The sequence below is a fragment of the Lolium rigidum genome, chromosome 5, assembly GCF_022539505.1.
Source record: "Lolium rigidum isolate FL_2022 chromosome 5, APGP_CSIRO_Lrig_0.1, whole genome shotgun sequence".
NCBI classification, from domain to species: domain Eukaryota; kingdom Viridiplantae; phylum Streptophyta; class Magnoliopsida; order Poales; family Poaceae; genus Lolium; species Lolium rigidum.
The window spans coordinates 75,848,705-75,862,922 of NC_061512.1; the positions used below are offsets into that span (position 1 = coordinate 75,848,705).

At 48.0% G+C, this 14,218-nt stretch overlaps 1 protein-coding gene and 1 pseudogene across 1 annotated transcript; both read left to right on the top strand.

Moving 5' to 3' along the window:
• Positions 1–335: 335 nt before the first annotated feature.
• Positions 336–4,461, top strand: LOC124656122 (dicarboxylate transporter 1, chloroplastic; the record flags this gene model as incomplete). Its single annotated transcript, XM_047194925.1, has 3 exons — positions 336–1,475; positions 3,148–3,369; positions 3,887–4,461. Coding segments are annotated over 3 exons (1,725 nt in total), but the record flags the coding sequence as incomplete, so codon positions are not given.
• A 5,888-nt stretch (positions 4,462–10,349) lies between these two features.
• LOC124653508 lies at positions 10,350–12,871 on the top strand (annotated as a pseudogene).
• Positions 12,872–14,218: the final 1,347 nt, after the last annotated feature.

Here is a 14,218-nt window from a genome sequence, read left to right on the forward strand (position 1 = left end):
AAGTGTCAGTGTATATGGGTGAGAGCGGTTGAGGGGGGAACTGAGTTCATGCAACTTTACATGGTTTCCTTTATTTTTACCAAATCTATATGCCTTGTTTGAAGGAGAGAGTACTTTTCATTTTTGATGAACTCGTAGTAGAGATATGTTATTCTTTGAACTCGTACTAGAGACATGCTAAATTTTGAACTCGTAGTAGTAGGTGGCCGTGCAACGGTTCTTCAGAAAACTGGTGTAGGAACACCGGATGCAGGGAACCAAGGGACCAATCTCCAGAACCGATACGCCCAATGCCGCTTCCCGTCCAACCCCATCGCCGCCGTCCATCCAATTAAACCCCACCTTCGTCCTCCCCATCCCTTCCATTCCCACGGAAATCTCTCCTCCCCACCTCCGCCGCCGCCATGGCCGCCACCGCGTCGCCGCTCACGTGCCACCACCTGGGCGTCCGCCTCCGCCCCCACCTCCCCTCCTTCTCCCTCCGCCGCCGATCCACCTCCGTCCTCTCATCCAAACCCATCTCCCTCTCCCATTCCCACTCCCTCCCCACGCCCCTAACCCAGTCCCCCGCCGCCGCACCTCGCCGCCTCCTCCCGCCCATCGCCGCGGCACCCACATCTCCCCCCACACCAGCTTCACCAGCCCCGCAGGGCGCGGCCATCAAGCCCCTGCTCGCCTCCATCGCAACGGGGGCCATCATCTGGCTCATCCCGGCGCCCGCCGGCGTGGCCCGCAACGCGTGGCAGCTCCTGGCCGTCTTCCTCGCCACCATCGTCGGCATCATCACGCAGCCGCTGCCGCTCGGCGCCGTGGCCCTCCTCGGCCTGGGCGCGGCCGTGCTCACCCGCACGCTCACCTTCGCCGCCGCCTTCTCCGCCTTCGGGGACCCCATCCCCTGGCTCATCGCGCTCGCCTTCTTCTTCGCGCGCGGCTTCATCAAGACCGGGCTCGGCAACCGCGTCGCCTACGCCTTCGTGTCCGCCTTCGGCGGCTCCACGCTCGGCCTCGGCTACTCGCTCGTCTTCGCCGAGGCCTTCCTCGCCCCCGCCATCCCCTCCGTCTCCGCGCGCGCCGGCGGCATCTTCCTCCCGCTCGTCAAATCGCTCTGCGAGGCCTGCGGGTCGCGCACCGACGACGGCACCGAGCGCAAGCTCGGCTCCTGGCTCATGCTCACCTGCTTCCAGACGTCCGTCATCTCGTCCGCCATGTTCCTCACGGCCATGGCGGCCAACCCGCTCGCTGCCAACCTCACGGCCAGCACCATCGGGCAGGGCATCGGCTGGACGCTCTGGGCAAAGGCCGCCATTGTCCCAGGCCTGCTCTCGCTGGTGATCGTGCCGCTGGTCCTGTACGTGATCTACCCACCGGAGGTCAAGTCCAGCCCGGATGCGCCACGCTTGGCAAAGGAGAAGCTCGCAACCATGGGACCCATGAGCAAGGAGGAGAAGATCATGGGCGGCACGCTTCTGCTCACGGTATCATCATACCTCTTATATTTTCTTTCTGCTATAATTCTTCTATTTGAACCATGCTTTCGTTCGCAGGCAGCTGCTGCTAATATATATTTTTATCTGCTAACTTGCACACTCGCTTGTGTTATGTTATATTCGTATGATACTGCCATCAGCTGTTAAGATTCTTGTGATCATCTGCTCCATGCCATGGTATTGGAAACAACGATTTCCATGACATGGTGATGTTGTTATCTATATTACATAGGGAGTCTGGGCCCTTAATTTGAATGGAACTGATAGAGCATAGTCGCCTGAAATTTTCTCACATCCAGTGGACTTGTTGCTTCCTCTGCTCCATCCTCAGCTTCTTCCTCCCTGGTGATGATGGGAATTTGCCAGAAACCTCCATTTACTTCATTGGTTTATGGTTGCACGGGTCAGGGTTTGTTGCCCTCCCCAGGCTTAAAGGCAAGGTTGGTGTGTGAGGACGGTGCGGTGGAGCAGTGCCACTGCGAGTGAGGACGGGGCTCGTCGAACCAGAGTGGGTAGTGTAAGGCCGTGAGGTGATAAGAATTTGTAAGCGGGGGAGGTTGACACTGATCTGGCAGAGGTGGAGGCGCTCTGGAATCGGAGGAGGTGGTGCAAGCTGGGGTGCTGATGAAGATGGGAGGGTTTGGGCCGAGAAGGAGACGGAAGGAGGGAGGGAGGTTGACTGAAATTTAACAAAATGACTTCATGTATTGTTTAGTTACTGATAGCTTAGGGCCATGCTTCGTTCACAGCTGCTAATATATATTTTCTATCAGCTAACTTGCACACTCCCTTGTGTTATGTGATATTCATATGATGCTGCCATCAGCTGTTAAGATTCTTGTGATCATCTGCTCCATCACATGGTATTGGAAACAACGATTTCCATGACATGGTGTTGTTGTTATCTAGATTATGTAGGTAGCCTGTGCCCTTAATTTGAATGGAACTGCTGAAGCATAGCCGCCTGACTTTTTCGTAAATCCAGTGGGCTTGCTGCTTCCTCTCCTCCATCCTCAGCTTCTTCTTCCCTGGTGCTGATGGAACTTGCCAGAAACCTTCATTTACTTCATTGGTTTACGGTTGCATGGGTCGGGGTTTGTTGCCCTCCCCAGGCTTAGATGCAAGGTTGGTGTGTGAGGACGGTGCGGTGGAGCAGTGCCACTGCGAGTGAGGACGGGGCTCGTCGAACCAGAGTGGGTAGTGTAAGGCCGTGAGGTGATAAGAATTTGTAAGCGGGGGAGGTTGACACTGATCTGGCAGAGGTGGAGGCGCTCTGGAATCGGAGGAGGTGGTGCAGGCTGGGGTGCTGATGAAGATGGGAGGGTTTGGGCCGAGAGGGAGACGGAAGGAGGGAGGGAGGTTGACTGAAATTTAACAAAATGGCTTCAAGTATTGTTTAGTTACTGATAGCTTAGGGCCTTAGGCCATTTAGGAATTACACAGGGGAATTCTCACTGACAGTCTGTGAATAAATCCCTAGGGTGTTGTTTTGTGGCTGTCTGTTGTGTTTTCTGGTCATATTTGGAGCATTGTACAATCTTATCAGTTTAAGTAACTGTATGTTCGGCGGTATGTTTGTTCAATCAACCTTTCAACATCTTACTTGAATGTAATCTTGAATACTTTTTCTTTCTGAACATTGTGATGTCCATGCCACCAGGTTGGACTTTGGATCTTTGGAGGAATGCTGAGCGTAGATGCAGTGTCTGCAGCGATTCTTGGCCTATCTGTCCTCCTAATTACGGGGGTTGTCACATGGAAAGAGTGTTTGGCGGAGTCCGTGGCATGGGATACCCTTACTTGGTTTGCTGCGCTGATTGCGATGGCTGGCTACCTCAACAAATATGGGTTGATCGCTTGGTTCAGTGAGACTGTTGTTAAGGTATGGCCCCATTCTCTCTCCCTCAGTTTCTTCTTGATGACAGTGGGTCCTATTTAGTTACTCTTGCTTACTAATTATAGGCATTTAGCATGATGGTGCATTGCTATATTATGCCATGTATCTAGCATTTTGACAGCAAGAAAAAATATACATTCTGGCTACTCACTGAAGTTTATTCTCTGAACATTGGTCTTGTCTGCTGCAAAAAGTTCTTCTAATCATATTTCTGTACCTACTGAACAAAGAGTACCACTGATAGGCTTGGTAATTATGTTCTAGTAGCTTACCATGTTTGCATTGTTATATCTGAACTAGGGATTCCTGTTTAGATATCTCTGCATGAAGTAAGAAATATGACACGAGGGCTCATTTGTTTGTTGTTGAAATTATATATGCAGTTTATGTCATCAGCAGACCTGATATTCCAATGTTCTTGTCCAAAGTAACATCAAAATAGAAGATGGAAGGTGTTTATTGGTCTTTTTTTTTCCTGATATCTTGATGTGTTTTTTCTCAGTTTGTTGGAGGCCTTGGTCTGTCGTGGCAACTCTCATTCGGCGTCTTGGTGCTGCTGTACTTCTACTCCCACTATTTCTTTGCTAGTGGTGCTGCACACATTGGAGCAATGTTCACCGCTTTCCTGTCTGTTTCGAGTGCCTTGGGAACCCCTCCACTTTTTGCTGCTATGGTTCTGTCGTTCCTTTCTAACCTCATGGGAGGTTTGACCCATTACGGCATAGGGTCAGCCCCCGTCTTCTATGGAGCTGGCTATGTTCCCCTGGCTCAGTGGTGGGGCTATGGATTTGTCATCTCCGTTGTTAACATCATCATCTGGCTTGGTGCTGGCGGCTTCTGGTGGAAGATGATCGGTTTGTGGTGAGCAGCATAGTCAATGCGGAACTACCTATTTCAACTGAGAGCGATCGAAACTAGCAAAACATTTGCAAGTGGCACAGGTTGAGCTGACCACAAGTTTTGTCGACATGATTGGAATCCATTCTTGTAGTTTGTATCCGTACATTTGTTTTCCTGGCAGTTACTTCCAATGCTAGGTTGCAGTTTTCCTGGCAAGTTGCATCTGATGTTCTATAATTGTGTCTATCTTATGCCTTAGATTGTGCTTGTGTACCTGATAGCTTAGATGATTGCTGCATGGACCTTTTGCCTTCATGAGCAATTTGGTTTTCTGGCACAACAACCAGCACGTGAACTTTTGAGCAAACTGATTTTCTGGCACAAAAAACAGCACACCTGGATTTCGTGCAAAATGTTTTTCTGAGACACAAAAACACACCTGAACTTTCAGTTGTAGCTACTAGCTAACATTTCTGGCAACTAAACATAAACTGAGTCATAGAATTCTTGTGTTTTCCAGAGGATGGTTGCTTTTTATATGAAATACCAACTTGATGTCCCGATTTTCTAGATTCACTTTAGCCAATATGTGGCATATACATTATTAAAGGATCTTGTTTGATCTTATTTCTGTGTTCATTAAACCAAGCTTACTTGACTGATCAGCACCCGAGGATGTTAAAGCTGTGGTCACTTTGTGACATCAGGACCAGTTTCTGTTGTAGTTCGGGTTCAGGCATCTACAGACGAAGTGGGTGATGGCTTGACACCTGGTCTCCGCTGGGAACTATGATCAAAATGTTACCAGCCCAGGGTATCTGAATAAAACCAGGTGTAGCGTGATGATAAGAATATTTAGCAAAAAGTTGGAGAGGAGAATAAATGTGCTTGGCGCATTTGGGTGCACTCCAGATATACATTTATACAGCGGTTGCTGTCACTTTATTCTGGATAGGTGCACTGTGCACCATGCACGCGTAGCTTTTGTGTAGACCAGTCCTCAGCTCACAATCTTGTCACAAGTCGTAGCGGAAACTAGGTAAGTTTTGTTATGGACCTTTATTCTTGTTCTTTTGTGTTTGTGTCCTGTGGTGTCTATGTGCATATTGTCAGTGTTTCTACGAAATATATATGCCCATAGTCTCTTGTCATCTCAAATCTAACACAAGGCCTCATAGTAGACCCCGTGTTGTTATCCTCCATTAGCCACTTGTGTGCCAAACCATGACGTCCATCTTGACGGAGTCGGCTACGTCGTGGCTAGCAACAATGGAGAAGACGACGATGAACAATAGACTTAGGATTTAGGGGTGGGCCTTTAAGGCTCCAACAAGCAATAGACTTAGAAAGGTTGTGAGGGCTTAGAGGGAATGTCTGAGGCGCTGATGAAGCGACATAGGTAGAAATTCAAGGAGGGAAGAGTGGCAGAGGTAGATATTCAAACTTCAATAGATTTTGACTAGATTTTATGAAAAAAATTAGCATCTATACTATAAAATTTGGGAAATCCATATCTTTCTAACTTACCATAACAAATTTGGGAGCTGAACGATTTGGGAGCTGAACGGGAAGGGGGGTAATTAAAAAAAAGCTAAGCTACAACCTTATATTCTGAAACAAATGCCAAAAATCTATAGGCACTATAGAAAGGAACGGAGGGAGTAGCATCTATAGTATAAAATCTAAGGTATTAGAAGTGTTACAAAGCATATTTTCATATCATATGCATTTGGTATTGTGAATGTTGGTAGTTCTTTTGTGCGTTCTTAGTCAAACTTTACAAATCATGATTTTTGACTGAACCTGGAATGGTAGGCAAAGAAAAACAAAGGAAATATCATACTCCCGCTGACCCCAAATAGTTGCCGCGGATTAAATGAATCAAGAGACATTTTAGCATTCGTTTTGCCCAAATGTGCGACTAAGTGGCCGGCGGGAGTGGTAGCTGGATTAACAACATTTTATATGACTCGACTAATGGAGCAGTGGTCGCGGGAGGCCGCCACTCCCGTTGAAAGTAAAGACCGCCGCGACAAATCTAATTGTCATAAAACCAAGCAACACGGAGAATCAAGCAACAGTGAGGTTGGATGGTTAGGAGAGGGTAGTGATACCTCAGTCCCACCAGAAATGAAATATGTGATTTGAAACTTTAGTGTGTATAAGGGTGGAATGATTTTTCTAGTGGAAAGTGACGTTCTCGTCATCCCTAGCAAGCCGACACCTCAAGACCCGATAAATCAGTTTTTCGAGCTCAGTTCCTTGAAATTTCTTGAAATTGTGCATCCGTGCATTGATAATTGATAGAGAAGAGTGTTTGTCCGGATTCATGATTGTTTGCGTCCATACCATGACGTGACCACAGGGTTGCGCGCACACACGGGATGAAACACAAGTGCGACGTGGCGGGCGGGCAGGCAGGCAGAGCGTGCCCATCAGGGATCGAGTTGGACGGAGGAAACACGGCGAGGCCGAGCTCGACCCGCCGCGCCGGACGACAAGTCACAAGCGACGCCGGCCAGTTGGAACTCGGAACTCGGAAGCGACCCGCGCGCGGGATCTGGTAGGCCCCAGCATCCATTCACACGGCAAAACCGTTTCTCACCCGAACACCCCGCCACCTGCAGCAACCAACCTTCACTGACACGTGGTCCCCGCAAACGACGGGACCAGCATGTCATCGAGTAGGCAGCAGCTGCTCAGCCACCACACACGGACAGGCTCGGGCGCCGAGGAGTGGAGAGCGGGCAGCCAACCCGCGCGCACGGACGGTTTATCTACTCTAGTGGAATTATCTGACTCGTCGTCGGGGCCGCCCACCGCCACCTTTTTCCCATTCTTTCTTTTTTAAAGCATTTACCAGTTCCCCATTCTACCCTCCTTGCTGCTGGCCTCGGGCACGGTGAAGCGGTAAGAAGGACGTAAGGTGGGACCGGGTTTACGCGACACCGCCCAAATTTATGTGAATTTCCATCTATTTTTTTTGACAATCAATACCACATATATTCATATAATAACAAATAGTACATGGTAGAGATACACGAGCTGTCTCCAGCGATTATAAAATAAAGTCTAAAAGATACTAGCAAATCTTCGAGGTCTTCAAACTCTTTCTTCTTCCAAGACATAATCTTGTACTTTTCTCAAGGCGATCAAAGATAGATAATAAATCATAGACCTGTAAATACCAACGAAGGTTCTCCCATAATTTTAATTTGAGCCGCAATGCCAAGGCTGCGTGCACGCGCGCAACCATTAAAGTAGTCAATCAACATCGGCAAGAGTACCAACACCGGCATGTCGTGGAATAAAAACCGATCTCGCCTTGTCGACGTTGATGGAGAGCCGAGAATACGAATCACCATTGTCGAGGACGTAGCAACCGGGACAAGAACCGCGAGGATAATCCTCCTCGCGGCAACCATGAGAAAAGATCCAAGATCGATCCGGCGAAGTAAGATCCGAACACCCATACCTAGATAATTGTAATCTTTCAGCGACCACCATTGACGTCGGGAAGGAGATCTCGTCGTCGAACGAAAGGCCGAAGATCACTTATTGCAGACGATGCCATCTCCATTGCGGGGAAACCAACAAGAAAACGGCGACCAAAAACTTAACATAGACTACCGAAAAGACTACTTTTATTGAAAACTCCACTCATAGATCGGGTTCCCCACTCCTCCCGACGCCGGCGAAGCCGACCGGAGGAGGGGGAACCGATCTATGGAGGAGGCTGAGTAGAGGCGGCTAGGGCTTTTCTCTATGTGAATTTCCATCTAAGTAGCGTGCCTTCACGAAGACCCCCTGAAGTAACACGAGCCGTTTCTGGTGTCCCAAGCCCGAACGCAAGACAAAAACGCCTACCAGGACCTGAGTGTCCTTGAACGAATGCCGCTTGAAGTTTGATTATGTTCCGACTTGAGGTAGAGGATCATCTTCAAGTTTGATGACACGAAAGCGTTTCAATGATTCTACTCCTATATCTGAATAAAGTTTAAACCGAAAACGTAGTACGAAAATCCAATTTAATTTGAACTATCAAAACAAAATTCCGAAGAAACATTCCGTGCGTACATGTCGGCATTCTATATGGACACGCCAGGTTTTGCGAAAAATCGACATTTTGTGTGTGCCGTGTAAAAAAGATAAGAGTATGTCATTGTAAATAGCATTTTTTTAGCACCAAAATTTGTATTTTTTGCACATGACAAAAAATTGGATTTTTTGTGAAACAACTTTGCGAGCATATAGACCATTAAAATATACGTGCGATATTTTTTGTCTGATTTTTTTATATATTCTAAAATATGTTTAAAAGTTATTTTGAAAATCGGGAGCATATGCTCCAGAGAGCAAAAAAGCATGTGGTATTGGAAGTTTGGTTCAAAATAAATGAAAATTTCCTATTTTGCGCACCTTGCGTATGTTGATATAAGGCGGGAATTCACTTTTGATCCCAGGTGTATCTGCTCCTTTTACGCAAAAAAGGTACATTTAAAAAACATATTTAAAAACAATCACGTGTGCATATCCACATTCTATGTGCGGATGTAACATTTCGGAAAAACTTGTGCTCTACGTAATAACGAGAAACATTATCTCATGCAAACCATTATTTTAGCACCAAATTTGTACCATGGTGAGCATGAATCTCGAGAAATAAATGGACGGTGACGGAAATACTCACACCCATACGTATAAGTACAAAAGTATTTCCATTTAGCCAAAATACTGCTCTCAGGATAAAGATCTTATTTAGATCCAAATGTTCCGCGCTCATACTTCAAAATGAACACCCCTAGCATTTCACAATATCACATGTCTGTTTTATATGTATGCCATTCCACGACCAATTTGTTTTTTTTATTTAGATAATCAAACGCAATATGCTGTATGAAAAAGAAAGCTTAAGCTACAAGCAAGAGATAAGCTAGTAACTGAATCTGTTCGCAAACTTTCTTTCTGTTTTATTTATTTATCACCTAGCTCTTACACCGTTACTATTGTACCTCATTCGCTACTTTTACTAAAAAAATAAGTAAAGGAAATAAACCCTTTGAGCAAAAGTCATCCACGAGATCTTATATGTTGACAAACATTAGACCACAAACACATGATCTCCATACGTACAACTAGAGCTATCAAACAAGGCTTAGTCACAAGAACTTTAGCATCACAAGACCAACCAGGTCAACAAAAGGACAATCAACTACGCACATTGCACCGCATCAAATAAATTTGTGTCGGTGTTAGGTTATGATGACATCGTGAATGGAATTTTTCAAGACTAATAGATGTTTCACATAGACGTATCAAAGACGTGATAAGTTTGAATTTCAGTACTAATCATCCGTTATTTAGTAGTGGTAAACTTCCTCCAATTTCTTAAAATCCTTTTATGCACAAACTTATCTTGAGAAGTGCCTTTTTTCTTTCATAACTGTAAGTAATCTCTATTTTCTATTTTTTTTCAAGTTACAACTTTGCAAATGTATACAACACAATTTGGCTTCAATAGATTCATCATACAATATAATTTTGTAGTACATATTGTAATTTTATGTTGTAGATATTCACATATTTTAATAAATACTGTCAAGTATAGAGGAATTTGACCTACGACAAAGCTAGAATCTCAAACTATGTGGAAGGGAGGAAGTATGTTCCAGTAAGAAATAAATGGTCGAAGCTAGTGGCTGTGTCTGTCCAAAAAATATAACTCTTGAATAAGGTGAGGGAAGCACGTGTCAGCACAAGTACATGTACCCTCGATACAAAGAGAAAGAGACAGACCGATTATTTCTATTGGATGAATATTCGATGTGAGCACCTCCACTCAAACTAATGGGCATCTTTTCCTCTGCCCTATTGCAGTTAAAATTGATTTAGGGTAACCTCTTCCACCCAAATCAACACCACCACACTAGGTAAAAGCTGTGAACCTGTTGCACTTGAACCAAAATTCACCTTCTCCCAAGGAGCAAAGTTGAGAATGTGAAAAATACGATTTTGCCCAGGGAGCATATCAGTACAGTATTACCATCCAAGGGTAAAAGCAAGACAAGCCCCTGAAAAACCCAACCCCAACCAAAACCTAGTTTTGACCAAAAACCCAGGCCACACTCCCCTTTCCCCTCCTCCCCCACCCGGACCTCCTCGCTTTCCACCATTTCGTCGAACACCTTCTCCGATCGCGCGCCGCCGGCCCATGGGGGAGGCCTCCGAGTATGATGGGGCGGCTGTCTCGTCGAGGCTGCTGGAGCTGGCGGCCGACGACGACGCGGCGGCGCTCGCGGACCTCCTCGCCGCGCACCCGTCCATCGCCGACGACCCCGCGCCGTGGTACTCCCCGGCTCGGGGCGCGGAGCCCATGACGGCGCTCATGGTCGCCGCCGCGTACGGGTCCGTGGCATGCCTCGACGTCCTCCTCTCGCCGCCTCACCTCGCCGACCCGAACCGCGCCTCCGCGTCCTCCCTCTCCACCCCGCTCCACCTCGCCGCCGCAGGTGGCGCCCCGTCCGCGCCCGCCACAGTCAATCGCCTCCTCGCCGCCGGCGCCGACCCCACCCTCCTCGACCATCTCCACCGCCGGCCGTCGGACCTCGTCGCGCTGCCGCCCAACTCGCTGCCCCTCAAGAACCACATCCTCTCCCTCCTCGGCGCCCGCAAGGAGTGGCCGCCGGACCCCTCGCTCCCGGACATCAAGAACGGCGCCTACGCCTCCGACGACTTCCGCATGTACTCCTTCAAGGTCCGCGCCTGCTCCAGGGCCTACTCCCACGACTGGACCGAGTGCCCCTTCGTCCACCCCGGCGAGAACGCGCGCCGGAGGGATCCCAGGAAGTACCACTACAGCTGCGTGCCCTGCCCGGAGTTCAAGAAGGGCGCCGGCTGCAGGAGAGGGGACATGTGCGAGTACGCGCACGGGGTGTTCGAGAGCTGGCTCCACCCGGCGCAGTACCGGACGCGCCTCTGCAAGGACGGCGTCGGCTGCGCGCGCCGCGTCTGCTTCTTCGCCCACACGCCGGAGGAGCTCCGCCCGCTCTACGTCTCCACGGGCTCGGCCGTGCCGTCCCCGCGCGGCGTCATGGAGATGGCGGCCATGGGGATGGGGATGTCCTCGCCGGGCTCTTCGTACACGCCGCCCCTGTCGCCGTCCGGCGGGGAGCGGCATGTCGTGGCCGCAGCCTAACTTGCCGGCGCTGTGCCTGCCTGGCAGCGCCGGGAACCTGCACCTCAGCCGGCTGCGGACCTCGCTGAGCGCCAGGGCCATGGCGGTCGACGAGCTTCTCGCTGCGGCGGACTACGACAACCATGTTGGATCGCCCTCTTCCGTCCGATCGATGAGGGGGAAGGCGCTCGTGCCGTCAAATCTGGATGAACTCTTCTCGGGGGAGATGGCGGCCTCCCACTCGCCGCGGTACGCCGACCAGGGCTGCTCTGCGTTCTCGCCCACACACAAAGCCGCCTTTCTGAACCAGTTTCAGCAGCAGCAGAGCTTGCTCTCGCCACGGGCTGCGGCCACCCCGGAGCCGGTCTCCCCAATGAGCTCCCGGTTGCTCGCAGCACTGGCGCAGCGGGAGAAGATGCAGCAGCATACACTGCGGAGCATGAGCTCACGAGACCTGGGTTCCAGCGCCCCACTCCTCGCCGGCTCACCGGTGGTCGGCTCTAGCTGGTCCAAATGGGGCCTGCCCTCTGGTGCCCCTGATTGGGGTGCCGACAACGATGAGCTCGGCCGCCTCAAGAGGTCATCGTCGTTTGATCTCCGGACTGGAGCCAACACCGATGAGCCGGACCTCTCATGGGTTAATACTTTGGTAAAGGAGACCACACCGGAGAAATCATCGATCAACGGAACCATGGCAACGGATTCTATTGGCATCTTGCGGCGATCAGCAAATCACCGTGAGGGCATTGACAGTGAGGACAATGGTTTCTTGGGTCCATCAGCAAATCACCGCAAGAGCATTGACAGTGAGGACATTCACATCTTGGGTCGGTCAGCAAACCATTGCGAAGGCATTGATGGCGAAGAGGATGTCGCCGCCGGTGTCATTGGCAGCTGGCTCGAACAGCTCCAGCTTGATGAGATGGTGGTCTAGTCTGAACAAACACACGAATGAAAGAGGGTGATATTATTTGGCTGCGCTTCACTGGTTGCTACTGCTTACTGCTGCTGCAAGATACTAGCCTGATGACATCTTGCAAGTAATTCCTGGGGCTACATTCTTTTGAGGTTGTTTAGCGTAGAAGGTGATGAGATTTCTGCCATTTGGAGTTTGCCCACGGCTCAAGGAAATGGAGGAATTGGAACCTAGTCAATTGTATCAAAGTTGCGGGCTTGCCTAGGTGAAATATTTCTCCCTGTACTATTTCTACTTTTCTGCCCACTTTCTTGTTGATCTTTCTAAATTTGTCTTCCTCCCTGTGAAGATTGTGAATTATTATGGTATCTATTGGCCCCCCATCCTTTGGTTTTCGACCAAGGATTAGGTGTGGAGAAGGATCTTACATCAAATTGTTGCTCCATGACTAATGATTATAATGTAATAACACATTGTTGTACTCTGAGATTCATGAACATGATTGATGTAAAATGCCCAATTGTTGTTTCAAAATTAAGATCCGCTATTGTTCCTTTCTCCCTTTGAGATTAATCTCTGCTATTGCTTGGTTTTCTTCACAATGAACTTGTATGTACTTTAATTTACATTGTGTAAATGCAGATCACATCACATCTGCTCAGATTACTTCAAAGAACATTACTACATTTTAGATGATAATGTTCATTGTTGCTTGTTCGAAACGGGGGATTTTTTCTTCGCTCCCGCATGAACAGAACTGTTTCGAGCGAGAATAAGTCATGTGTTCCAAAATGTAGTAATAACCACAGGTCAGCAGAGGTGTTGACAGAGATTGTGTTGGTTTTTGGATGGATTCTCCTGGAGGCATTGAAAAGGATTGGATGGTTAACATCATAGTTCATGTCGATCACTGCGAGGTCCATTGTTGATTCGTTATCGATGAGACCTCGTGTACCCTGACCGATGCATCTTGTCATAAATAAAACAACTGGGACGGTGGCTCGGTAAGGTCGCCTCACGTCTTGGCTCACTCGCTCTGCTGACATGTACTGTGTGACCTGGGATAGGAAAATGATAGGCCACATTATCCTATTAATGAAAAGGAATGGCCACTCTGTCGTACATAAATTTTCTGCCAAGTTCTTGCGCTCGAGACAAGAGCTGCTGTCATAGCTTACGAACAAGGCCCCCGAAACCGAAGGTGCGCCCATATGTTTATTGTATCTAGATAGAACAATTTATACTCTGATAGCCTTTTTTCCTTGAAGTTTGGAAGGTTCAAATGTTCTATTACCCGTAATTTTATGAAAACATATTTCACGATAGCTTTACTGAAGTTCAGAATGTTCAAAGGTCTGTACATCATAACGTTTTCCTTGTTTCATGAAGGAAATACTTGTTCTAAACGTTAATATCAGTAAAATGCGGATGATCAATGTGAGTACCGTGTTTTCAAAGGAGAACCAGAATGGTAATTTTATGGGGAAATAATTGCCGCGCTTAATCTATGTGTTTTTAGCACTATTTAGACTAAATTAGTCCTAATTTCTGATACAAATATTTTGTATCGATGATCTTTCACAGAGAGCAATGATGCATACATCTTTTTTAATATTTAGTATTTGGGCTCATTCTGAGATTTCAGTTAAAATACCAATTGCATAATTGCATTAGGCAATTAGTGCACCTACCATACTCCAACTGGCATTCAGGTGCATCTACTTAAGCTATAGGTCCCAACATTTCTATTTTAAATCTGTAGTGTCGCCATTTTAAGCATAACTAAATTTGTGGAGTACAGAAAAGTGCACCACCCCACGGTACTATTAGGCCACTGATCTATAAATTCTGACTCGAAAATTATCTAGAGAAAGTATAATCAACACGGCAAGCTAATTAGTTCC